Source organism: Mobula hypostoma, chromosome X1 (genome assembly GCF_963921235.1).
Source record: "Mobula hypostoma chromosome X1, sMobHyp1.1, whole genome shotgun sequence".
Taxonomy (NCBI): domain Eukaryota; kingdom Metazoa; phylum Chordata; class Chondrichthyes; order Myliobatiformes; family Myliobatidae; genus Mobula; species Mobula hypostoma.
In genome coordinates, this window is record NC_086128.1 from 6,803,592 (window position 1) to 6,830,868 (window position 27,277).

At 39.3% G+C, this 27,277-nt stretch overlaps 1 protein-coding gene across 15 annotated transcripts in view; it reads left to right on the top strand.

The window, feature by feature from the left end:
• Positions 1-27,277, top strand: part of tlk2 (tousled-like kinase 2) — a 180,041-nt gene that overhangs the window by 98,104 nt on the left and 54,660 nt on the right. For 14 of the 15 annotated variants that reach the window (XM_063037716.1, XM_063037730.1, XM_063037715.1 and 11 more), the window contains 2 exons: positions 19,292-19,402; positions 25,050-25,186. In XM_063037716.1, the coding sequence (XP_062893786.1) occupies positions 19,292-19,402; positions 25,050-25,186 (248 nt within the window). The remainder of the gene's footprint in view (positions 1-19,291; positions 19,403-25,049; positions 25,187-27,277) is intronic. The other variant, XM_063037726.1, reaches the window with a different exon arrangement.

Here is a 27,277-nt window from a genome sequence, read left to right on the forward strand (position 1 = left end):
TTAACAGCAAATCAAAGGTTTTGAAAATAATTCAGAAAAGGTCCCCACAATGTTTGAAAGTCTTGGCTAGATTCAGAGATTGAAAATCGAATCTTCTCTAAATTTAAACATGACATCACATCACGTAACCATTGAGCGTGAACAGGAGGGGCCACATCTTTTCATTTAAGCAAGAGCGTCCTTCTGGCCTTAAGAGAAATAAAAGCCAAAATGTGCAAGTCAGATGGCTCCAAAATAATATCCTTTCCTCCAACAATACCAAATAAAGCGGTCAAAGGATTAGGCTTCAAGTTTACTTTGAAAAGTATCAAGAAAGTTTGAAATACTTCTTTCCAATATTTTCCAAGACTCAGGCTTGTCCAAAACATATGAATGAGTGAAGCTTCTCCATTATTACATTTATCACAATACGGAGATACATCTAAATAAAAATGAGACAACTTATCCTTGGTCATATGGGCCCTTTGAACCACTTTAAATTGTAGGAGAGAGTGCCGGGCACATAACAATGAAGTGTTAACCAATTTAAAAATTTGATTCCAGGTTTCCTTAGAAATTGAAGTCTGTAAGTCTTGTTCCCAAAGATTTTTAATTTTATCTAAAGGAACACTTCTCATTCTCAAGAGTATATTATAAATATTAGATATAGATCCATTATAGAAAGGTTTCAAATTAAAAATTACATCTAATAGTTTCTTATCAGGGCTTTTAGGAAATGTACTTATTTGAGACCATAAAAAATCTCTTATTTGTAGGTATCGAAAAAAATGAGTTTTGAGTAAACTATATTGAGTTGACAGTTGTTCAAACGAAAAGAGACTTTCCTCTACGAAGAAGTCCTAAAAGCATTTAATACCTAATCTATCCCATTCTTTAAAAGTCACATCAATCATAGAGGGTTTGAAAAAGTAATTAGAAAAAATGGGATTCAAAAGCGAAAATCTCAATAACCCAAAATATTTCCAGAATTGTATCCAAATTCTCATAATGTGTTTAACTACCAGATTATCAGTTAACTTACTCGGAGACAAAGGGAGTGAGGATCCAAGAAGAGAAATAATAGAAAATTTATTGACAGAGTTAGCTTCTTAAAAAAAAAACCCACATCGGGCAATCCTCACGATTAGTGTAATATAACCAAAATGTAAGATTACTTACATTAACTGCCCAATAATAAAATCTAAAGTTTGGTAAGGCTAATCCTCCATTCTTTTTATCTTTCTGAAGATGAATTTTATTTGATCTAGAACGCTTATTCTTCCATATATAAGATATAATAAGGTCAAGAGAGTCAAAGAAAGATTTAGGAATAAAAACAGGCAATGCCTGAAAAAGATACATAAATTTAGGTAATATATTCATTTTAATCGAGTTAATTTGGCCAGTCAGTGATAACGAAAGAGGTGACCAATTTGATAAGTATCCTTTTTACGTGATTCAATAGGGTAAGAAAATTTTCTTTAAATAGATGCTTATAGTTTTTATTAAATGTTACACCTAAGTAGGTAACTTGGTTTCTTACAATTTTAAAAGGAAGGTTAGAATTTGTTGGTATCAAATTATTCAAAGAGAAAAGTTCACTTTTATGTAGGTTTAATTTATAACCTGAGAACTGGCTAAAACAGGAGAGTAAAGAAAGCGCATGCGGTAACGAAGTCTCAACATTAGAAATAAATAGCAGCAGATCATCAGTGTACAACGAGACTTTGTGAATAGTGTCTCTCCTTAAAATACCGGTGATATCATTAGATTCTTGAAAGGCAATGGCTAAAGGTTCTAAGATCAGATCAAAAAGCAAAGGGGTCAATGGACAGCCTTGTCTAGTGCCACGTTGAAGCTTGAATGGTTTGGAAATATGAGAATTAGTGATAACCCTAGCGGAAGGAGCTAAATAAAGTAATTTAATCCATTGAATGAAAACAGGTCCAAAATTGAATTTTTCTAAAGTTTTAAATAAATAATTCCATTCAACTCCTTTGAAAGAAGACCAGGGAGATTTAAAGATAGGAGCACAGGAGTGTGATCTGAGGCAGCAATCTTCATATTCACAGGATCGAACTGATGGAATTATTTGGCTATCAATAAAAAAAAATCTCAATCCTGGAACATGTATGATGGACATGAGAGAAAAACGAACATTCCTTGTCCACTGGAGGAAAAAAATGCCAAGCATCAACAATACCACATTTCATTAAAAAGATTTAATAAACATAGCTGATTTATTTGGTATCATTAGTTTAGAAAATGAATGATCTAAAGCTGGATCTAAGCAACAATTAAAGTCTCCACCCATCACCAATGACTTAAATCTGGCAAAAATGAAAAAAAGTGCTCAATGAAACCTGGGTCATTATTATTTGGAGCATACACATTGGCAAATACAATTAGCTTGTTACTTAGCTTCCCTGATACTATAACAAAACACCCATTAATATCAGAAATTACTTTATGTTGAGCAATGGGAACTTTATTATCTATAAGGATCAAAACCCTTCTGGCTTTGACCTGAAATAGGGAATGGAAATGAGATTCTCTCCATCGATTTAAAAAGGCATGAATTGTCACACTTACGTACATGGGTTTCTTGAAGAAAAACAATTGGTACCTTAAGTTTTTTAATATAGGCAAAAATCTTATTTCTTTTCACGGGGTGATTTAGCCCTTTCACATTAAAACTAAGTAAATTAATACTTTGATCCATTTTAAAACTATTTATAAGAAAGGTTGAAGTAGCAATCAGAGAAATGTATATTAAACCCAAATAATATACCTTGAGATATATTAACTAAGCAACAGAATTGACTAGGTTCCCAAATCAGCTTCAAGAAAAAAGAACTCCCCATCCCCATCCCTCCTCCCAAAGAGAAAATTGGTCAAAGAACAACCACTATCTACCCCCACTGAAAACGTCCCCTTAGAAAGCTTGTTGGAACCGCTCCAAAGAATTCAAGGTTATTTACTGTTCCAACCAAGACTAAATAATATACAGTAAAAAAAACAAGCTTAGGTTTATCAAACAAAGAGCAATTATTCATACTGAAAAATATTAGTCATTTTTTAATATATAGTATTTCTATTTTTGCAAGATTTTTAATCTATTATATAGTCATTTTTTGAGTCTAAAAATTCTTGCGCCTACTCCTTCATACAAAACCATTTAAATGATCCATCTTCCATTATGATTCTCAGTCGAGCCGGGAAACGAAGAGAAGGCTTAAAATTTTGTCTGTATAACTCCATCATAACTTTTTTAAACTTAACACGTTCTGCCATAACTTCCGATGAAAAATCTTCAACAATACGAATCTTCTGACCTTGGTAGTCAATCATACCTTTTCCACGGGCATTGCAAATCAGACAGTTCTTTATTTGAAATTCATGGAAACATATAATGACTGATCTTGGTTTTGATTTTGAAGTCGATCTGTAGATAGGCGATCTGTGAGCACGATCAATGAAAGGCAGAAACTTTATAATGTTAGGGATTAATTCCATCAAAAGGCTTGCAAAGAATTCTTTAGGATTATCTCCTTCCGTTTGCTCTTTAAGTCCCAAGATTGGTAAGTTGTTTCTCCTACTCCTGTTTTCCAAATCAATAATCTTCTGTCTCAGTATTTTGTTGGACTTGGATTTTTTCATACAGCTTTTGCAAATCATCCATTCTCTCATCCAGTATAGCAATAACCTCTTCATCTTCCTTTATCTTCTTATCATGCTCGGTTAGAATTGCTTGAATATCGTCTAATTTCATATCTATTTGTTTAATTTCAGCGCTGACTTGTTGCGAATCAGCCAACGCTTCTTTTCTGAACTGTTGAAACTTCTCAGTAAGCTTTTGAATAGCTTCCAAAGCTGCTTTGCTAGTCATAGTAATATAATAACCGGTCTAACAGTAGCATTTCAAAAGGTTGGAGACAAAAGTTAGGAGCACCAGCAGAGAGCTGTTACTCCATCAGCGGCCACCAGGCAAATTCTCAAGAAATTTAACTTTTATAGAAAATGATGTGTATAATTGCATAACAGTGTTAATGCTTTGCAACAGTTCAACTAAGCTATAAATGTTTTGATGATTTTCTTTTGTACTCTGTATCTGAGGCTTCTCACTTGTGTCCAACAATAATCAGCCAGCAATGATGATTCCAGTTGCCCTGATACAGTTCCTCCATGAATGCAATGTTCTGGTGAAACCTTTCACCATGCTCGGCACTAACAGCGCCAAGATTTGCAGGGAGGAAGTCTAAATGGAAATGCAGAAAATGAATCCATAGTGAAATGTTGTACTTCATGGTTTTGTATGAAGCACATTGTCAACATGTAGTTTAGTACTCTGTAGTGCCAAGAAAAATTTCAACAATGCCCTTGAATGCCTTCCATGTGATTTGATATTTTTCCCCTCTTTTTATTTCTCTCTCTCCGGTCCCACTAGCAGTTCTTCAAATTGCCTGTTTGATTTGTGGACTAACAAAAAATGCCTTCCTTAATCTTGGCATCGGTTATTCTGGAAAACATCTGTCTCAAAAGTAGAAATCGTTCACCTTGTTCATCGCTTTCTCAAAATTTTTCATGAGCCCTAGGTTTATGTAAAGAAGAGGCAAAAATATCTTTGCTGGGTCAACAAGTGGCTTATGTGCCACACTTTGCTATGCTGGAACCGACTGCTTGTGGAGTGGTCAATCCTTTTGATGTTGAGATTCTTTAGTACGGTGACAGCAGCCTTGAAACGAGTAATTCTGCTTTTGCCTTTGACAAACTCAAGTCTCTGACCAGGTTGTTTAACTCTGATTGAGTTATCAGGTGAGGCTCACTTGACATAAAGGGCTCAAAATATGTATCAGTGTCATTTTCCATTCCTGGCTCGTGCATCGTGGCATCTTCGTCTGCCTCCTGTAGACTCCATGTCCCTGGTGGCTTCAGTACTGGAAGACTATCGTCATGCGGCACAGGTTTCATGGCTGAAGGAAGATTGGGGTATTCAATGAATTTCTTGTTTTTAGCAGATAAACCAGACATACTGGTCAGATGGAAGTAGCAGTCTGTCACATGATCCTTCTCTTGCCATATCACTGGGGCAGCGAACGGCATTGACTTCAGAGGACTCTTGAGCCAAGCTCTAAGATCGACAGCACATGTTGCACAACAAATGTGAGGAGCCCAGGCTTTGTCTTGTCGCCAATTTTACACCCAAAGTAGAGCTCATAGGCTTTCTTTATAAGAGGAGTTATGGTTTCTCTTTGAGATCCAAGCCCGTTCTCACCACAAATGTCACAAATTATCACAGCTCTTGCAACATTAGCGAGACATTTTGCTATCACAAATACTGCTGAAAATACAATTGCTTTATTATAATGAGTGCATACAGGATGCTATGCGTATGGAGCATGTGCATCAATGTGATTGTAAACTGATATACGTGTAAATGCAATGTATAAAACGGTGTGTGAGAGGCTGGTTAAAGACTACATCTGGAGCATGCTACCACCCACACTAGACCCCCTACAATTCGCCTACCGATGGAACCGGTCTACCAATGCCTCCATAGCAACAGCACTACACACCATCCTCACTCACCTGGAGAAGAGGGATACATACGTTAGAATGCTGTTCCTGGACTACAGTTCATCATTCAACACCATAATTCCCTCCAGACTTGACAGGAAGCTCAGAGACCTCAGCCTGCACCCCACCTTGTGCAGTAAGACTTCCTATCAGATCACTGACAGGTGGTAAGGATGGGCTCCTTCATCTCTGTCCCTCAGCACAGGTGCCCCCAGGGTTGTGTCCCCTTCTCTACTCCCTTTACACCCACGTCTGTACTGCCACACACAGCACCAATCTGATGATCAAATTCACAGATGACATGACTTTGATCAGCCTTATTTCTAGCGGTAATGAAACGGCCTACAGAGGAGAGGTCGACACACTAACACAGTGGTGTCAGGATTAACAACCTCTCCCTCAATGTCCAAAAATCAAAAGAACTGATCATGGATTACAGGAGGAACGGAGGCAGGCTCGCCCCGATCAACATCAATGGGTCTGCAGTTGAGAGGATGAGTAGTTTCAAGTTCCTCAGTATACACGTCATCAATGATCTCACCTGGACTGTACACACTGGCTTTGTGGCAAAAAAGGCACAACAGTGTCTCTTCTACCTCAAGTGACTGAAGACGTTTGGCACAGGCCCTGAAATCCTCAAGACATTCTACAGCAGCAGTCCCCAACAACAGGGCTGCAAAGCACGTGCTACCAGGCCGCGAGGAAACGATATGCTTTGACGATATGAGTCAGCTGCACCTTTCCTCATTCCCTGTCACGCCCACTATTGAACTTGAATGCATGCGAGGTCATTACCCACATGTCATCCATGTCAGCGCAGGAAGAAGATCAACTCCTCGAGCTTGCAAATGACGGCGGGCTGAAAAGTATGTTTGACATAACATCTCTGCCAGCATTCCAGATCAAAATCAAGGCTAAATATCCTGAGATAGCCAAGAAATCACTGAAAACGTTGCTTCCATTTCCAACATATCACTGCGAAGCGGAGTTTTCCGCAATGAATGCAATGAAAACTAAATTGCAGAATAGACTGGACATAAGGAACCCCCTTTGAGTATCGCTGTCTCCCATCACCCCTTGATGGTGCCGTCTCGTTGCAGGAAAAGAAACCCAGGGCTCCCACTGATTCAGCCATATTGGTGTGTTGCAATGATTTTATATGTTCATACGGGGAAAATATGTGCTGTGTGTTTAATATTTAAACGTTACTTAAAATGATGCTATTGACTTATAAGTGACTTATAATTGACTTATCACTATATTCATGCACTGTTACATAAAACCTAAAATAACACTAACATATAGTAAAAGCAGGAATGAAATGATAAATACACAGCCTATATAAAGTAGAAATAATGTATGTACAGTGTAGTTTTACTGAACAGAATTGCCAAAAACGATCTGTAGAAAAAAATGGGCACGTTCACACATGCGCACATAGGTGTCCGCGTAAGGCTTCATGGTCATGGTAGTCTTTCTTGGGGTAAACACAATGTATTTGACTGCTACTCTTGTCTGTTGGCAACCCTACGCCCCCCCCCCCCCCCCCGGGTCGGCTGGTCCGCAGTGCAAAAAAAGGTTGGGGACCCCTGTTCTACAGGGACACCATTGAGAGCATACTATCTGGCTGTATCACTGCCTGGTATGGGAACTGCACCAACCTTCATCGCTGGGCACTGCAGAGAGTGGTATGGACAGCCCAGTGCATCTGTGGATGTGAACTCCCCTCCATTGCGGACATTTATAGCAGCAGGCGCAGAAGGAAGATCTGGAAGATCACTGGAGACACCAGTCATCCCAACCATGAACTGTTTCAGCTGCTTCAGTCTGGCAGACTCTACCACAGCATTAAAGCCAGGTTCAACAGGCTACCGGACAGCTTCTTTCTACAAGCCATTAAACTTTTAAATTCACATGTCCATACATTGAAACGGAGTCATAATACACAGATTTTTACTCCCTCGTGTTGTGGGACGGATGTAAGATTTAAATAAATTCTAAAATTCTAGCATTTTAAAACCTTTCTAAAACCTGTCCTGCCATGCAGCATCTGCCTTGCCTAAACCTGCCCAGGCATGCCTTGACAAGGTAGAAAACTTTACAGCTTGCATTGTGAGCAGCATTTTAATTGACTTGAATTATGAATTGAAACAACAAGTATAGGCTATTTATTTATTTTTAAAGTTGCGTGATAGGGAAATTTCCAGGTGACTTTTTTCTTTTTTTTCCTAAGCAGACTTAGGCCGTTTGGCCCATCTAGTCTACTCTGCCATTTAATTTTGGCTGATCCAATTTTCCACACAGCCCAATTGCTTGTCTTCTCCCTGTTTCCCTTCGTATTGCTGATTTTCATGATCAGCAGTCCAAAATTCACCCAACTGTAGTCAGAAAGCAAGATCTTTGTCCAGTGTTACCAGTATTTTCTGATTTAAGGTTTCAAGCATCTGCAGCATTTGGCTTTTGGGTTGTTATATTAATTATTTCCATCAGATGGCACTAGAGTTTGGGCTATTCACCAGTTTGAGTGCTATTAAAATTATTACTTTGGTAGAATGTTTTATGAAACTTAGCAGCAGTCAAAAGAATTTTGTTGGTGGAGGGGCAATATTTGTCTGTTTCATAATTGGATGATATTTTCCATATTCTATTTGAATGAAACCTGAATCAATAATCACATTTCTTACAAGTTAGTTAACCAGGTCTATAGACGTTTTGTTCTAACAGCATAACAGAAGGAAGCTATTTGGCCCCACAGTTTTATGTCAGCTGGCAGGAAAGTGATTAATCCCATTCCCCTCATTTCCCTTTACCCTTGCTATATTCCCCCTCCCCCTCCCCCTCCCCCTCCCCCTCCCCCTGACATATATGCCCATCAGTAGCCTATTCACCAAACAGCATGTCTTTGGAATTGAGAGGAAATGAAAGAACTAAGATAAGCCTACCCATTCATGGAAAATGTGCAAGCAATATATGGACAAGCATAATTGCTGTGCCTTGAATGTCTTTGGAAAGGATCCAGGATTCATTCTCATGAAGTAGAAGACATTTCACTTTTTTGTAAAAAAAAAAGTGAAAGTAGTTAATTTTTGGAAGAAACATTCAAGCTCATCTGTTGGTGAAGCATCGGAATATATTTCAATGTCAAAATAGCTGTGGATCTAGGTTAATAATTTGGTGCAGCTTCTAGCTGTTCTTTGCTACCAATTTTGTGCTGTTTCTCTCCTGTAACTCTAGGATAGACTGTGCTAATCACTATCTCTTAAAAGCCTCCATCCATTGTTGATCACATCACCCTTTACTTTGCTTCATAAAAGGGCCCTGTTTTCCCATTTTCTCTGCCTCTAGGGAATCTGATCTAATGATGACATCTTCCCCATAAGTGCTCTGAGGTGTCCTCCTTTTTCTTCAATAATGGTACCCCCTCCACCCCAGCTGACAGTTTTTAACTGTCTGTTCTCTTCTGTACTCATCCTCTTTCCTTTCCCTTGTTCTTGCCTTTCCATCTGCATGAAGCGCATCAGCCTCTAATTTCTGTCAACTTCAAAATTTTGCCACCACCAGATTTGCCCTCCCTTTCAAAGGGGCTGTTTTGTTTGGTGTTCCCTGATTTTCTCTTCTATTTGCACCACTGTGAAATTTTACTGTGCAACTACGGAAGGGTAAGACTTTTGTCTACCTTCTGACATAACGTTTGGGTCATCAGGCCTTTATTGGAGCAGAATTAGGCCATTCAACCCATTGAGTCTGCTCTGCCATTCCATCATGGCGTTTAAATTATCCCTCTCGACCCCATTCTCCTGCCTTCTTCCCTTAACCTAATTAAGAGCCTGTCACCTCTGTTTTAAATATACTCAATGACTTGGTCTCCACAGCCATCTGTGGCAATGAATTCCACCGATTCGCTATCTTCTAGTTAAAGAAATGCCTTCTCATGTCCGTTCGAAATGGACATCACACGATTCCGAGGCCGTGCCCTCTGGTTTTAGACTTTCCCACTATAGGAAACAGCTTCTCCACATCCACTCTATCTAGGCTTTTCATTATTCAATAGGTTTCAATGAGATCCTCCCTCATTTTTCTAAACTCAAGCGAGTTCAGTCCCAGAGCCATCAAATGTCCCTCATATGTTAATCTTTTCATTTCTGGAATTATTCTCATGAACCTCTTCTGGACCTACTCTGATGCCAGCACATCTTTTAGATAAGGGGCCCAAAACTGCTCACAATACTCCAAGTGCAGTCTGACCAATGCCTTGTAAAGACTCAGCCTAACATACTTGCTTTCAAAGTAAATTCATGATGAAAATACATACGTATACATCATCATATACAATGCTGAGATTTCTTTTGCGGGCATTCACAGTTAATAAAAGAAACGATAGAATTAATGAAAGACCACACCCAACAGGATGGACAATCAATCAATGTGCAAAGGACAACAAACTGCAAATACAAAAGGAAAAAAATATAGCGAGAACATGATGAAGTGCCCATGCTTAGTGGGATCAGTTCAGTGATGGGGCTAGTGAGTTATTCCCTCTGGGTCAAGAGCCTGATGGTTGAGGGGTAATAACTGTTCCTGAAACTGGTGTTTTGGGTCCTAGGACTTATGTGCCACCTTCCTCCTGGTAGCAGCGAGAAGAGAGCAGTACCTTGGGTAGTGGGAGTCCTTGATAATGGATGCTGCTTTCCTGTGCCAACAGTCCGTGTAGATGTGCTCAATGGTGGGGGAGGGCTTTACCCATATTCACTACTTTTTGTGGGCTTTTCCATTTAAGAACATTGTTTCCATCCCAGGCCACGATGCAACTTGTCTGTATACTTTCCACCACACATCTTTAGAGGTCTGTCAAAGTTTTAAATTGCATGCAGAATCTTTGCAAACTTCCAAAAAGTTGAGGTGCTATCGTGCTTTCTTCATAATGGCATTTATGTACTGGACCCAGGACAGATCTTCTGAAATAATGATACCAAGGAATTTAAAGTTGCTGACCCTCTCCACCTTTGCTCCTCCAATGAGGACTGGCTCATGGACCTCTGGCTTCCTCCTCCTGAAGTCAATAATCAGGTCTTGCTGACATTGAGTGAGAGGTTGTTGTTAAGACACCACTCAGCCAGATTTTCAATCTCTCTCCTTATGCTGATTTGTCACCATCTTTGATTTGACCAATGACAGTGGTGTCGTCAGCAAACTTAAGTATGGTACTGGAGCTGTCCTTAGCCTCATATTCTAGTTCTCTGGAAATGAATGCTAACATTGCAAGTTAACCTTTAGGGAATTCTGCACAAATACTTCAAAGTCCCTTTGAACTGTGATTTTTGTATTTTTCTTCCCATTTAGAAAATAGTCTATGCCTTTTATTCCTTATTTCAATGCGCATGACCATACACTTCTCAACACTATATTCCATCTGCCGCTTATTTGCCCATTTTCCTAATCTGTCGAAGTCCTTCTGCAGACTCCCAGCTTCTTCAACGCAACCTACCACTCCAATTACCTTTGTATCCTCTGCCAACATGGCTACAAAGCTATCAATTTTGTCGTCCAAGTCATTGACATGTCACGCGAGAAGAAGCAGTCCCAACACCGACCGCTGCAGAAGACCACTTGTCATTGGTAGCCAATCAGAACAGACTCCTTTTACTCCCACTCTTTGCCTCTTATTGTTACCAAATCTTCTAACCGTGCTAGTATCTTCCTGCAATACCATGGCCTCTTATCTTGTTGCAGCCTCATGTGGCACCTTGTCAAAGTCCATCTGAAAATCCAAGTACACAACGTCCACTGATTCTCCTTTGTCTATCTTGCTTGTTATTTCTTCAAAGAATTCCAACAGATTTGTCGGGCAAGGTTTCTCCTTAAGGGAGACATGATGACTTTGGCCTATTTTATCATGTGCCTCCAAGTATGTTGAAACCTCATCCTTGATTTATGGACTCTCACAGCTTCCGAACCATTCAAGTCAGGCTAACTGGCTATAATTTCCTTTCTTCTGCCTCCCTCCCTTCTTGAAGAGTAGAGTGACATTTGGAATGGTCCAGTCCTCCAGAACCATTCCAGAATCTAGTGATTCTTGAAAAATAAAGATAATAAGAGGAATAGATAGAGTGGATAGCCAGCGCCTCTTCCCTAGGGCACCACTGCTTAATACAAGAGGACATGGCTTTAAGGTAAGGGGTGGGAAGTTCAAGGGGGATATTAGAGGAAGGTTTTTTACTCAAAGAGTGGTTGGTGCGTGGAATGCACTGCCTGAGTCAGTGGTGGAGGCAGATACACTAGTGAAGTTTAAGAGACTACTAGACAGGTATATGGAGGAATCTAAGGTGGGGGCTTATATGGGAGGCAGGGTTTGAGGGTCGGCATAACATTGTGGGCCGAAGGGCCTGTACTGTGCTGTACTATTCTATGTTCTTGAAAGATCATTACTCCACAATCACCTCAGCTACCTCATTCAGAACCCTGGGGTGTAGTCCATCTGATACAGGTGACTAATCTACCTTCAGAGCTTTCGGCTTTCCAAGCACCTTCTCTTTGGTAAAACCAGCTGCACTCACTTCTGCCCTATGACACTCTCGAATTTCTGGATAACTGCCACTGTTTTCCACAGTAACAGCTGACACAGTTATTAAGTTCATCCACCATTTCCTTGTCCCCCATTACCACCTCTCCAGCGTCATTTTCCAGCGGTCCAATATCAACTCTCGCCTCTCTTTTACTCTTAATATATCAGGAGAAAAATCTTTTGGTATCCTCTTTGATATTATTGGCTATCTTACTGTAATAGAACAGATTGGCAATGCTAATTCTCTTGCTAACCTTGCCCCTTTGTCTAGTTCGTCACTTCTCCTCGTTCTGTCCCTGGTCTATTTTCCCCGAGTACGTCACACACTTTGCCCTCACATTCTGCAGTTCTTAGGAGTTCACCATTTACACAACCAAACAGTAAAACAATGGCTTGCATGGCAAATCAAAACAATCCGTTGAGTTCACGTGCTTTACCGATTTATAACTCATTTAAAAATAAGGATTCCAGACATAGGCGTTCCAAACGGTTTCATTTATTTTCACTCGCACTGTTGCATCGGTTTGTAGACAGTAGAATGGCCTCAAAAGACCTGGGGGACAGTTTGGGGTGTCCTAAAATAATGCCTGAGTTAGCAGGAGCAGGCACTCTACACCTTACACAAGCAACACTCAGGTATTCATCTGAGCAAGTGGACACTGATCTATGGGTTTAACTGAGGCGTTTTTTGTGGAATCCCTGTTTATAATGTTCCAATCATCTGAAATAATTATGGTCTGGTCACATGATTCCCCCCCCCCCCCCCCCCACTGACCTAAGTAGGATTTCCTGTTCCTTCTAGGCCAGGCGGAGGCAGATTTAAACCCTCGGACCAGCTTTGCTAAGGTGGTGAGGATGTTCTATTTGATGGTTGGTGAATAGTTATATGGAAAGATACAGACAAAGTTTATCGTGGAGAAAGCCTCTGTATATTTGTAAATTTTTCTACGTGCATGTTGTTTTCATTTGCCTATTTGTAACTACTTTTTTTTCCTCTTCACAACTTTTGGATTGCTTTTGCATTTTCACCACCTGGCACTAAATAAATTCCGTTGCACTAATGTGCTGTTGCATCTTACCATTTGTTTTGTTTTAAACTAGTGACCCTCGTTGGACATGCTACCCCACTCCTGTTAGCAAAGTGTGATATTTACCTTCATTTTTTCTTTTCTCTCCTTATGACTTTTTAGTTGGTGTTTTCAAAAGTTTCCCCATCATCTTAATTCCCACTGATTTTGCTATATTATATGCCCCCTCTTTTGCTTTTGTGCTATCTTTGACTTCCTTTGTCAGCCATGGTTACATCATCCTCCCTTTTGAATACTACTTCATCTTTTGGGATGTATCTATCCTGCGCTTTCTGAATTGCTCCCAGAAATTCCAGCCATTGCTGTTCTGCCGTCATTTCTACTAATGTCCCCTTCCAAACAACTTTGACTAGCTCTTTTCTCATGCCTCTGTAATTCCTTTTACTCCATTGTAATACTGATATATCTCACTTTAACTTCTCTCTCTCACTGTAGGGTGAATTTTATCATATCATGATCCCTGTCTCCTAAGGGTTCCTTTACCTTAATCTCCCTAATCAAATCTGGCTCATTACTCAACACCCGACCCAGAATTGCTTTTCCCCAAGTGTTGTAACCACAAGCTGCTCTAAAAAGCCATCTTCTAGGCATGCTACAAATTCCCTCTCATGGGATTCAGCACCACCCTGATTTTCCCAATCTACTTGCATATTGTAATCCCCTATGACTATTGTAACATTGCACTTTTCACTTGTTTATTTCCTATTTTACATCAGGGGCCTGTAAATAACTGCCATCAGGATCTTTTTAGCCTTGCGGTTTTTTTTTAAAAGCTCTACCCACAAAGGTTGTACATCTTTCAATTCTATGTCACCTCTTTCTAAGGATTTGACTTCATTATTTACCAACAGAGCCACCCCAACTCCTCTGCCTACCTTCCTGTCCCCAACTATGATGTTCTTTTAGCCATGACTCAGTGATGGCTACAATGTCATACCTGCCAATCTCTAACTGTGCTACAGGATCATCTACATTATTCTATATACTGTGTGTATTTAAATATAATACATTCAATCCTGTATTCATTACCCGTTTTGATTTTTACCCTTGTTACACTTCAGCGCACCCCACTGACTGCAATTTTGCCCTATCATCTGCCTGTCCTTCCTCACGGTCTCACTACACACTGCAACTGCTTGTACACCAACTGTCCGTACTCACCTCTATCACTCCAGTTCTGATCCCTGTGCCAAATTAGTTTAAACCCTCCCCCAACAGCTTCAGTCTCCCTTGGGTTCAGGTGTAATCTGTCCTTTTTGTACAGGTCATACCTCCCCCAGAAGAGATCCTGATGATCCAGAAATCTGAAACCCTGTCCCTTGCACCAATTCTTCAGCCAGACGTTCATCTGCCAAATCATCATACTCTTGCCCTCACTGGTGCATGACAGAGGCAACAATCCAGAGAATATTTTCTCCTGTATTTTGTTGCAGATTTCCAGCAACTTCATTACATGTATCTCACAGTTCCAGTATTATTTTTCTATCTTCCTTGTCCTCATTCATTTCTGGTTTACATCTCTCCAGCGAAATCACTTGTGATTAGTAAGCCTTATCAACCTTTCTAACCTGGTACCAACGTGAATTGTCATTCAGTTTCTCTGTCCCCTTCTGCATCTCCTTCTCTGTCTGAGGCCTTAATTCCCTTTTCTCTTTTCTCTCTCTTCTCCCCCTCCCCTCCCAAATCCTCCTCTTTCTTTTCAACCTCGACAGATGCACCCCGAACACTGAATATTAGCAGCATTCTTTTTTAAGCTAGATTTCCAGCATCTGTTTCCTTTTTTTTTTATTACTTTTCAGCAATTACTTTGATCATACTGTCGTGCTTTCGTTTGAATTAGAAGCCAGCAGCAAGCAGTGGCCTCCTGCCTCTTCCTTTTCAGTAAATTGGTAAGGAAACAATGAGTCAGTTGGGCTTACTGGTAGTTTTTGGTTGCAGGGAGAACTACCAGCTATTTATGCCTCAGTGTCTCAAACTTTCATGTGTGTATGGTCAAGCACAAGTCCAAAATCACTGCCAGCCGGGTGACTTGTTAAAAGATTGTGGATGTACTTCACGTTCTGCCCTTTGGAGTCATTTGAAAAATGGACTGGAAGACCTGAGTTATAAGGAAAGATTGAGAGGAAATTTGATAAAGTATACAAAATCATGATAGTTTTAGATGGGATAAATGTAAACAGGCTTTTTCCACTGAGATTTAGTGGGACTATAACTGGAGGTCATGGATTAAGGGTGAAAGGTGAAAAGTTTAAGGGATCATGAGGGGAAACTCCTTCACTCAGAGGGTCATGAGAATGTGGAACAAGCTTCCAGCACAAGTGGTACATGGATGTTAGGGGTATTGAGGGCTCTGGTCCCAGAGTAGGCAGTTTAAATGGCTTTGGAATTGACTAGATGGGCTAAAGGGCTTGTTTTTGTGCTGTACTTTTCTATCACTATGACTCTATGGAAAGGGCATTTTATTTCAATATTTTTTAACTGTGTGCGCTATCAGCACAACATAGTGGGCCAAGCAGCCTTTAGAGTGCTGTGCTATTCTTTCAAGGGTTCTGGTGACTGTATCTTGGAAAATAATGCCTCTAAGACTTTTCCCCAGTGTGGATTTTATCAAACCTTTACACCTGGAAAATTAAGTATGGCCAAGCAGGAACTGTGGTCCTTGAGCCCGTGCCACAGTCTGGGTCTGTGGTGTCTGATCCAGTCTTCATTTGGTGAGTTGCTGTTTTCCCATTTCAGTTAATGTGTCATTCAGTGTGTCTGAATTGGGGGGTGGGGGAATAAAATCAAACGAGAGTTCCTGTACCGATGGTTGAGTGAAAAGCTGTATTTGCTAGTGCGGGCTCTCTTTAAGGGTATCGTGAGTTTAGCCATGGTGCCTGAGGAGAATAATTGTCAACACTGTTTGACTGGCTGGTCCATGGACAATAGGCAAAACTTTGGGGTGCTATGATTTGTGTTGAACAACACTAATTAACAGTTCAAGGACAGATAATTAAGGAAGCAATCCTGTCCACAGAATACTTGAATAGTGGTATTAGTTTCTGCTGTTGCATCTGTAAATATACTTGTCTATTTCAAAGGCCTCTCAGTACATGTGTCAGACCTTGATTAAGGTGGAATGGTTGTTTCAAATGTGCGAGGAAGGCAGCATTGTACGGACTAAGGGAAAAGCTTTGAAAGATGATCTAGTTGTAACATCACTGAAGACTTAATTTGGCTTTGTGGCTTTCATTCTGGGTCTAGGATGTGAAGTCTGCTGCAGCTGGAATTGATGGACAACATTTATCAGGCAATCTAAACTTTACAGAGCTATCAACCTGCGTGCCAGCAATGGGTACAAACGTGAAAATGGTGGTATCATAACAGTCACAGCAGTTCAGAAACAAAAGCAAGTTTGTTGTGCAGCCTAAACTTGATATGTTGTACTTTTGAAAGGAGTCCTTTTAAACATGGAATAAGAACTGCCTTCAAATCAAAGGGTGATTTGTTGTGCAATGAAAAGCAGTAGCCAGGAATATATGTAAAGTTCCACTAGGGATGCAGGATTACAAATGCACTTCCTAGTGCCTGGCTTGAGTGATGCATAATCCTGACAACCACATCAGTGTATGTACTAACTTATGAAAATGGAACAATATGACGTTTGGGCAGATGCAAGGCCCATAACAGTTGGAGAATTGAATGTATGCATGAATTATGAACAGCGCAACTGTTCAGAGCAACTTGCACTCTGACCATGAACTGTTCCGTCTGAGCAACGGAGACATGATCTTTACAGTTGTAATCCTGTTACAATCTCAGTGCCACCAGTGTACATTATATACTGTTCCTGTAAAAACACTAGTGTTGGTTATCTGCTTTAAGTAAAATGTAAACTCTGGTTCATTTAGTCTGTTGAAGTGTTCATCTTTTTTGGCATGAATCCTTTGGCCATGTTTTTCTGGTTAAGATCCCTTGTACATTATGTCACAAACTACGGTGTAGGAATATCTGTATGCTTGTTACTGCTCGGTAAGTGATGCATAGTATTGAAGTCTGTTTAAAAAGTTGCGGTTAGGAAGGGATTTAATGGATGTTTGTTAGAAAGTACTTTATTAGAATGGTCACTGTTCACATTTGGAAAATCTTTTTGTTCTTCGTTTCCTCTTTTGGGAGAATGAGGAAATGTTTTCATTTTTAATAAACATTCAATATTTGCCAATGTTATATAATGAATTTTATCTTCCTTAAAGCAAGAAATGTTAATACTTGAATTTGAATGATGATTTATATCATTAATTATCATTCTCAATCAACTAACCTTCGCTAGTTCAATCACTTTGTAATAAATGAAGCAGGACCTAGTGTGACTACATGGCTACTTCCTAAATGTAAAGACATTTATGAAGTACAGACTGTTACTTTCTCAGCAAGTGTGCATCTTGGCTGGAAGTCTTCCACAAGTGGCATCTAATGTTTGTCGACTCTCACTGTGTCAGTGATTGACAGCTTTTCTGATGAACGGGGCTAATCCTGTGGACAAGCCATGGATTGTGTAAAAAGCTGCAATAATTTTTGGACTTTCAATGTACTGTAGACACAGTTGCGCAGAACCAGACTATGGTGTAGCATCTTTGTTAGATTGGCAGGACACTTTGGTGGCCCAGTCCTATTGGCATGGGACCCAGGTTCATTTAGATTTTCTCCCAGTGATTGTGTGGGTTTTTGCTGGGTGGTCAAGCACTTTACAACCCTCTGGATGCAACATAATCTTTTGTCTATTTGCCTCGTTGATATCATGGGCAAGAAAGCTCACCAATACTTCCACTTCCTCAGGAGGCCAAAGAAATTTAGCATATCTTTGTCAACCCTCGCCAATTTTTTATGTTGCACCATAGAAGACATTATATCTAGATGCATAACAGCTTGGTTATGGCAACTGCTTCCACAAGACCGCAAGAAACTGTAGAGTTATGGACACAACGTAGTACATCACAGAATCCACCCTCCCCTCTCTATACTTATCGCCATTTAAGTAAAATAACCAGCATAGTCAAAGACCCTCCCTATCCCGGGCATTCTTTCTTCTCCTTTTTCCCATTGGGCAGAAGATAAATGTTTGAAAGTGTCTACCACCGGGCTCAAGGACAGCTGCTATCAAACTCTTGAATAAACTCCTGTAAAATAAGATGGACTCTTGACTGTACAATCAACCTCGCTACGACTTTGTTTGCCTGTACTGTACTTTCTCTATAGCAGTTACACTTTATTCTGCATTGTTATTGTCAATGTTTCCCATCCACTACATAATGTACTGGGTGGGCACAGGAGTACATTCAGCCAGAGACTCATTCCACCGAGATGCAGCACAGAGCGTCATAGGAAGTCATTCCTGCCTGTGGCCATCAAACTTTACAACTCCTCCCTTGGAGGGTCAGACACCCTGAGCCAATAGGCTGGTCCTGGACTTATTTCCTGGCATAATTTACATATTACTATTTAACTATTTATGGTTCTATTACTATTTATTATTTATGCTGCAACTGTAACAAAAACCAATTTCCCCAAGGATCAATAAAGTATGACTATGACTATGTTTTACTTGTTCTACTTCATTGCACTGTGTAATGATTTGATCTGTATGAATGTTATACCAGACAATCTTTTTGCTGTATCTTGCAACACATGACAATAATAAACCAATCAACCAATCAATTTTTAGCGCTTTTTTTGCCCCATTGCCAATCTCTTTTCCCTTTTGTATTTTGTTTTGGGTATTAGCCAATGTATAAAAATTGACTAGGACTAGATTTAAAGTAAAAGTGCTCCTTATTTAACTTAAATTTTGTCTACATTTCTAAGTCCTTTTTAGAAGTTAAGCCTACCAAAGGGTTAGGGGCCACTACAGTCTCAGCCAGCGATATTGAAAAGCAACAATTTTTCTTTCTGCCTTTTTCAGTAACAAGATGTTGTTCCTTTAATGCAGTGAATCATGATGGTTTTGCTATTATTTTCTCATTAACTTTAATACCAGGTTAGCAGCTGGTGTTGTTGCAGTTTTCTTTGTAAATGTAGCAGTGGCTCATTGATTTTCTTTGTGTTTCAGGCAAATTGTGACTTAAGAAGACAAATAGATGAACAACAGAAAATGCTTGAAAGATACAAAGAACGGTTAAATAAGTGTGTGACAATGAGTAAAAAACTGCTAATAGAAAAGGTACGATGAGCCTTTTATAGAAAGTACTGGTCTATAAGGGATTAATTGAGGACAATTATTCATTAAGATTTACAACTGTCCTAGACTTTTATCTTTGGATATTTCCTATTTAAATAAGTAAAAATAGCAAAACAGGGAGAATTTTTTGTTTTAGGTGAATCATCTGTTTTCCTACCAGTACGGAGGTTGTGTTGGGACACACTGGGCATGTGGCATAATATGTTTGCATTAAACCAACAGTCTGTCTCTCCTCTCAGCAAATGGGTAGTGGTGAGTCAAAGATGGTTGGATGTAAGTTGGGTAGATCAACCTGATAACCTAGGAATTACTATCACTCTCTGAGAAGTAATTTTCGGACTGTTAATGTTTGTGGAGCTTTGTAATAGTGCTCTTGTTTCAATAACACTTGGCTGCAAAGTGCTTTGGGGATAAATGGTTGTGGAAGATGATATGTAAATGCAAGTATATCTTCAGATTTGCACTTGTACAGTGTCTTCTATCCCCTAAGTGTATTGAAAAGTGCTTTATCAGTCAATTAATACTTTGCATCAGTGGTTATTGTAATGAAGGATTTGTAGCATCAGTGTCCTATGAACAACAGTATGATAATCAAACCACCTTGTCTAGCACCGGCTTCCACAGTCAAAAGTCACTTAGATCTAATTTCTTCCCCATTCTGATGTTTGGGCTGAACTGTTTGACCTCGCCTGCATGATTTTATGCATTGAGTTGCTGCCACGTGATTGGCTGATTTAAGTATTTGAATTACTAGCAGGTGTACACATGTACCTAATAAGGTGGCCACTGAGTGTATATCAAATGATCTGGCCTCCATCACCTGTGGGAAGCTGAGAAGTACAGATTCAGAGTCTCTGATTGAAGTTTCTTCATAACTCATTTTAAATAACTACCCCCTTACTTTGTAGCTATATCTTCTTGTTCATAACTCTCCAACTAAAGCCATCTCAACCATTTGTAACGTAGCTCTGGGACCTCCAGAGAACGATGCTGGGAAATTAATAAAAGGAAGCAGCGGATATGTAAATTAATCTTTTGCATCAGTCTTTATTGTTGAGAACATTTTAAATATCCCCAATATAACAGATGAGCTTATTTGAACAAAAGTATGCAACTTGTAAAAATACCAGCCACAAGGATAAAGTAGAGAAACTCAGAAGGCAAAAAGTAAAAACATCACAACATGATAGCCTGCACCCAAGGGTTTTTAAAATGAAGCGGCTGCAGAAATAGTGGGCCCGCTGTAGAATTTTTTCAAAACTTGCTACATTCGACCTGGGTACCAGAAAATTGGGAAACAGCCAATGTGACTTGTTCAAAAAGGTACAAAGTAGGGATCCATAGGCAAATTAGTTTAACAACCATTATTGGCAGATACGAGAGTCAGTCAGTAATCAATGAAGATATAACTAATCATTTAGAATCAGTTGGGCTGAAGAGCCTCTTTTCATGCCATATAACTTCATGAACTCTATGAAAGCAATATTGATTAACATAGTTTTATGGAAGATAAGCTATGTTTGACAAATTAGACTGAATTTTTTTGCAGATGTGATAAGATTAGTTGATGTATATTTGTGTATATATATAGACCATTTATTTAGATTTCCAAATGGCATATGACAAGGTGCCAGATGAGGGTCTAGTGCATAAGTTGAGAGCCTAAGGTATTGGAGGAAGTGTGTTAGCACAGAATGAACACTGGCTGTGGCATAGAAAACATAGCTGAATTAAGTGTGTCATTTTCCATTTGGAGGGACGTAACTGGTGGAGTTCCCCAGGGATTGGTTTTGGCTCCCAACTGGTTACTATTTACATTGATCACCTGATGGAGGAAAGGAAATGAAATATTTCCAGGTTTGCCAGTGATTTAAAAAAAAGAGAAGTCAAAAGGCATGTTACAATGAGGATTGTATTTCTGTAATGGGATAATGATAGCTTGGAGTGAAAATATGCAAGATGAAGTTTAAAAGTGGGGAAGTAAGAGGAATTGAAAGGCAGATCACCTAAAATGGAGAGTGAGTGAAGTTCATCGGGAACTAGTGAATGAAGCCTATAAAGCCAGCAGGCAGGTCCAACAAGTAGTTATGGGAGCAAACAATATATTACGAAGGGATGAGAGATTTTGTTACAGTTGTGCAAGGTGTTGATGAGGGCACACTTGGAATATAATGCACAGTTTTGGTACTTACCTAAATAAATGAAATACAGTAGTGACATTGAAGGCAGTGCAAAGGAGATTCACCAGGTTAATTCCTGGAATATGAGGGTTGTCTTCATGAGAGGCTGGAGTTTCAATAGGTGTTAACATGTTTTCATTAGTGGAAGAGTCAAAAAGGGGCACAACCAGAAAATAAGGGGCCAGTCATTTAAAATGAAGGTGTATAGAAATTTGTTCTCTTGGAGGGCAGTGAATCACTGGAATTCTCTGCATCTCCTAGAGCCCACCCCAAGTCTGGTTAAGACCAGATCATCAGATATATTTAAGATGGAGATGAATGAATGTTTGAAAGATCAAGGAATTGACAATTATGTGGGAAACTGGCAAAGAAAGGGAGTTGGTTCCAGCATAGATCAGTTATGATCATATTGGAATGGCAGCCGAAATGACCTATTGTCCCTGTTTTCTTGTGTCCTCTCGTCTTGCCTCTCTTGATAGTACAACCCTCTCACATTTGACAGGAAGGTGACAGTAGCTCAAATAGTCATGCATTACAACAGTGGTTTGCAGAAGAGCATCTCTGAACACACAGCAGGTTGAACTTTGAAAGGGGTAGAAGACAGTGGAAGACCACAAATATACACTCACTGGCCACTTTATTAGGTACAGGAGCTTGTGTTCTTATAAGCAACATCCAATCAATAGCTGCAAATGTAGAATTGAAAGGGAAGAAAGTACTGGGGAAAAGTGAAATTAAAAGAGAAAGTAGTACAGAGCAAATACGAAAGTTGTGGGATCACGAGTCTCAGGATCTTGATTGCCTTTATCCTAGGGATCAAAAAAAGTGGCTAGTGGGAACAGATGTATGGATTTTAATTTCCCAAAATACCTAAGATACAGGGGAAGGTATCATTAGTTTGGGAAAAAAGCAAATATTTCTCAATTGAAAAAGGTAGGGGACTGGAGAGCAAGAATCTACAGGATAGTTAGCTTAACATTGGCCATTAAGCAAATGTTAAAGCTATTTTTTTAGACAATGGCAGGACATTTTTAAAAAATAAATAAATAAATTTCAAAGTAATTGGACAATGTCAATGAGGTTTTGTGAAAGGGAGCTTGCGTTTGATCAATTCATTGGAGTTCTTAGAAGTAACTTGTGGCTAAAGGATATACTAAGACTTTGGAAGTTATTTGCTAAGGTGCCATATTAAAGATTTTTAAAGAAATTAGAAGCAGATAGTGCAGATTGGCTGGTTACCAAGAAGTAGTTGGAAAGATAGGAAGTGTTGTGCCAACTATGAAGCCCAAAAGAAGATGGCGCTGGTGAGACACGGCGACGTTTTGCGGGCAGCTAGCAAAACTATTAACAATTCTATTAAATATACTTTTTCGGGGCTGCAATCATTGCAATCTGCAGCTTGTAGTCTCCCGTTGACAGTTGTGCTTTTAAACTGTACGACCTGGCGATTTTTGGTATCCTGAAGATTTGGAGAACTGGATTCTTGAGAATGCAGATATGGCCGCAGCAGCCATCACTGGAACGGACTTGGGGCTTGACTGAACTCGGGCAGGATTGAAGTGGTGGTGCCTGTGCTTGACAGCTGATAACAAACCAATATTCGGCCGATTTGAGCGCCAAGCTAGATTAAAAATAAGGTGTCAAGGCCAAAGGTGAAGAACAAATTGTTGTTCAGCTCACTACTCTGTGAGGCTTTACTCGCCTCAGCGCTAAACTGACTCTGCAACTATTGGCACTTGCTTCTGCGCTAAACCTAGCTCCGCGGCTGTGGCATGCAGCCATCTGGCTTCCTGACAGGCTGCAGCACTGAACTGGCTCCATGGCTGTGGACTCACTCTTGGGGGACTCTGTGGTTCATGTCTTGTGAATTGTTTTTGTTTTTCTAATCCTTTACACAATTTGATCTTATTTTCTTGAACATTGGGTGTTTGTCTTTGTGGGGTTTGGGGTTTTCGTGAATTCTGTTGTCTCTTTGTTTTGTGGCTGCCAAAACAAAGATGATGAATTTCAAGAATTGTATATGGTATAGATACTTTGAACTTTGAAATGTAATCTATGTGCTAGGACCTTAACTTATTACAGTTTATATAAATGACTTGAATGAAGGGACAGAAAGTGCAGTTTTTTTTAATTTTCTGAAGGCAAAGGTGGGTAGAAAAGTCAATTGTGTAAAGGATATATGGACAAATGGATATAGATAGGTGAAGGGAATGAGCATAACTCTGTAAATGATATGGGAAGATGTGAATCAGTTCACCTTGGCTGGAAAAGTAAAGTAGCATATAATGTAAGTGGTGAGAAATTGCACATCTCTGAGCAACTGAAATCTGGTCATGACTTTAAAAAAGGCTGGAATACAGGTGCATCAAAAAATTAGGAAAACTAGCAATCTTGCTGTTTGATGCAGAAAATTACAAAGGTTATACTTCAGTGAGAAAGGGTATTGGCAGGACTAACTCTGCAGAACTGTACAGTATTGGTCTTAATTAAACTGATAATGTATTGGAAGCAATTCAAAGAATGTTTATGGATTAATAGCTAGATTGGGAGGGTTGTTTCATGAAGATGGGTTTGATTGGTTAACTTATATTTCCTAGAGTTTAGAAGAATAAGACATCTACCTTGTTTTCAAGATCCCTCAGGAAGTAGTGAGGATGTTTCTTGTGGAAGAATCTAGAACTAGGAATTGCTTTTTAAAGATAGTCATTTAAGGTAGAAATGCGGGCAAAATTTCTGAGAATTGTTGGACTTTGAAACACTGATCCAACGTTAGTGAAACCAAAGTCTTGTTTTTAAGGTGGAGGGAAATCCTGTATATGGAAGGGGTTGAAAGGTCGCCAGAAGTAGATTAAAATGTAGAGCTAAAGTTGCAATCAGATTGTCCAAGATCTTATTCAATGGTAGAGCAGATTTGAGAGGGTAAGTGGCCACCTAGTGCTCCAAGTTTGTACATTTTTACATCTGTATGTTTTGAAGTCATTCTTCAAGGCGTTGTCCAAGACCCATGAGGTACTCCCAATTTGTTCTGGAGGAAGAAAGTGTAGCTGAGTAATCTCTGACAGTGTGGACCATCATACTGACCCAAAAATTGGATAAACAAAAGTCACTGAATTATTTTTCTCAAAAAAAGAACATGCCTCTCGTGTCCTTCTGAAATGGAGGGGAGGGAATCTGGAAGCACTGTGCCTGAAAAGGTGCTTTCTGCATCTCCTGGTAGACAATGACAGAATTGCAGAATGTTGTCAATTACCACAAGTTGCCAAACCTTGGGGTAGGATTGGAGGGAAAGGGAGGAAATGTAAATAAATAGCAGGTGTTTAGAATTTGAGTTCATCAGTTTTTTTCTGCTTTGTGGCCCAGGGATGTCAGTCATACTGAAGACTAAATTTACAAGGAATGGGAACTTAAATGGTTAATATTTTTGTTATTTCATGTTTATTCCCACTCAGTCTAAACAAGAGAAGCTTGCCTGTCGAGACAAAAGTATGCAGGACCGACTGCGACTAGGTCACTTCACTACAGTCCGGCACGGAGCTTCCTTCACTGAGCAATGGACAGATGGTTATGCGTTTCAGAATCTTATTAAGTAAGTTTTAGCCTTTGAGAGTTATGACCAATGAATAGTGTGAATAAAATCAAAGCTGTTCATGTAGCACAACAGTAGTTTCATTTTTAAAAACCAAGAGTAGGTGGCTTCCCTAATTTTAATCATGTTGCTTAAACTGATATGAACATCAGACATGAACAATAATAATCAGGTTACTGCCCCATCAGTAAAGCTTTATTACACCTGAAGCTATTTTCTAAACTGTAGTATAGAAGATCCCACCTAATAAATTTCTTTACTGGGTTGTGGGTTCCAACTTGAACTGACGATTGAACAGAGTCCCAAAAGAAATGCAACAATTAACAGGTTAACAAATGAATAAAAGATACTTCTGTAGTTTCTGCATGAATGATAAAAAGGGCTTCATTTCTTTTGGTTCCATTTAGTTTATCTTCAGGAAATTTTGAGATTTAGTAGATCCAGTTAATCTAGGTTATTTTAAATACTTTATCTCTAGTGTAAAATACTGAACGTGACTTGGAATTTGACTTTTCCAAGCAATGTTGCAAGAAAGAATATAGTAACAACTTAAATTTCAGCTGTTCCAGCATTCCTCCTGTTTTCATTTACTTGTAGTACTTGTAGCTTAATTGACATGTGTCTTGGGCTGTCATCAAGTTTAATGATTGTTTAGTTACTTGCCGTGCTTGTGATACCTTATTAATAATGCTTTTCAGAAATCTCTCAAGTGCATGCCATGAAACTGAGATACGTGACAGAAATCTTAATGTAGGAGCTTTTGTAAAGCAGTTTACCATTGGCTTTATCAGCTTGATTCAGTATGGTCCTTAATAGCACTATTGCCTGAACAAATTCACCAGTGACATCATATACCTCCTGCTTTTATCTCACTTAATTTCCGTCTGTAACTTTTAAGCTGCACCAAAAGTTGGGACAGGATTTTTAGATTCACAGTGCACAAACTGTCGAAACTTGGTTTAGGATTAATCACTGATATAAAACTCAACAGGATGGCAGAGTGGTATAGCAGCTGCCTCTCATTTCTAGTTCAGGTTTGTTCTTTGGGTGCTGTTTTGTGTGCAGTTTACACTTTTTACCCCCATCTCAGACATGCTGGTAGGTTAATTGGCTACTGTATACAGTACTTGGTGTATGTAAGTGTCAGGAGTCAACAGACTGGAAAGTAAGAGAATAAGTTGAAGGGATGAATACAAGGGATAAGGAAATCAGAAAGGGATTGCTCTGCTGTAAACTTGTATGGACCAAGTGACCACCACCTTTCAAAGTAAGTAAGGAAACAACAGTTACAGACTATGGCTTTCTCTTAATTATTGCTTTGGCGAAATGATTATTTTTTCATGTTAAACTTGCTTCATGTTGCATTTCATCCAGTGCTTTTGCTGTTGGGCTTTTTTTTTCAATGCATCGATCATTAGCCTGATAGTAATCAAATGGTGTTAGACGTCATTAGTCTCATAACTGCAGCAGAATTCTGGAAGCAAATTGTACATTCTGTATGGTTTATTGTCACAGTTTTATTGATTTAAAAATTTGTACCATATAGTTTGTTTTGAACTTTATCTGTTGCTCACTAAATTAAAATCAATTGCTAATAATAACCTAGTGGGGAAAACACCAAACTATGGGAGGCAAGTTACAGAAATGCAGGTTTTAGGAGAAAGTATGAAGTCTTAAATTATAATTCAATAAAAAAAATTTGGTTAATGGCAGAATGATAAAGCAAGTCTGAAGAGATGATGGAGAGCCTTTTAGGGAGTGAAAATCTGAAAGGACAATTATAGGGCAAAACTGGGTTCCTGCCCCACCTTATAGTCATCAGTTAAATAAAGGAATATCCTCTGCTGCTTTAATATAATGTGGATTTTCAGATAGGAAGAGTTGAACCTGTGTGACAGATAGTGATGTGTGCAAATGATGGGGTTGAGAGAAGGAAGAAGAGGGGTGGTGTGGTTTAGTGTATTGTTGTTCACTAGTAGGGGTGTGCATTGTCATTGTATGAATGCAGTGTATGTGTGGGAGTTGCTTGTGGTCCTGTGTGTATGGTATGTTACACTTTGTGTCTAATCTTGAGACGTACAGTGCATGCTG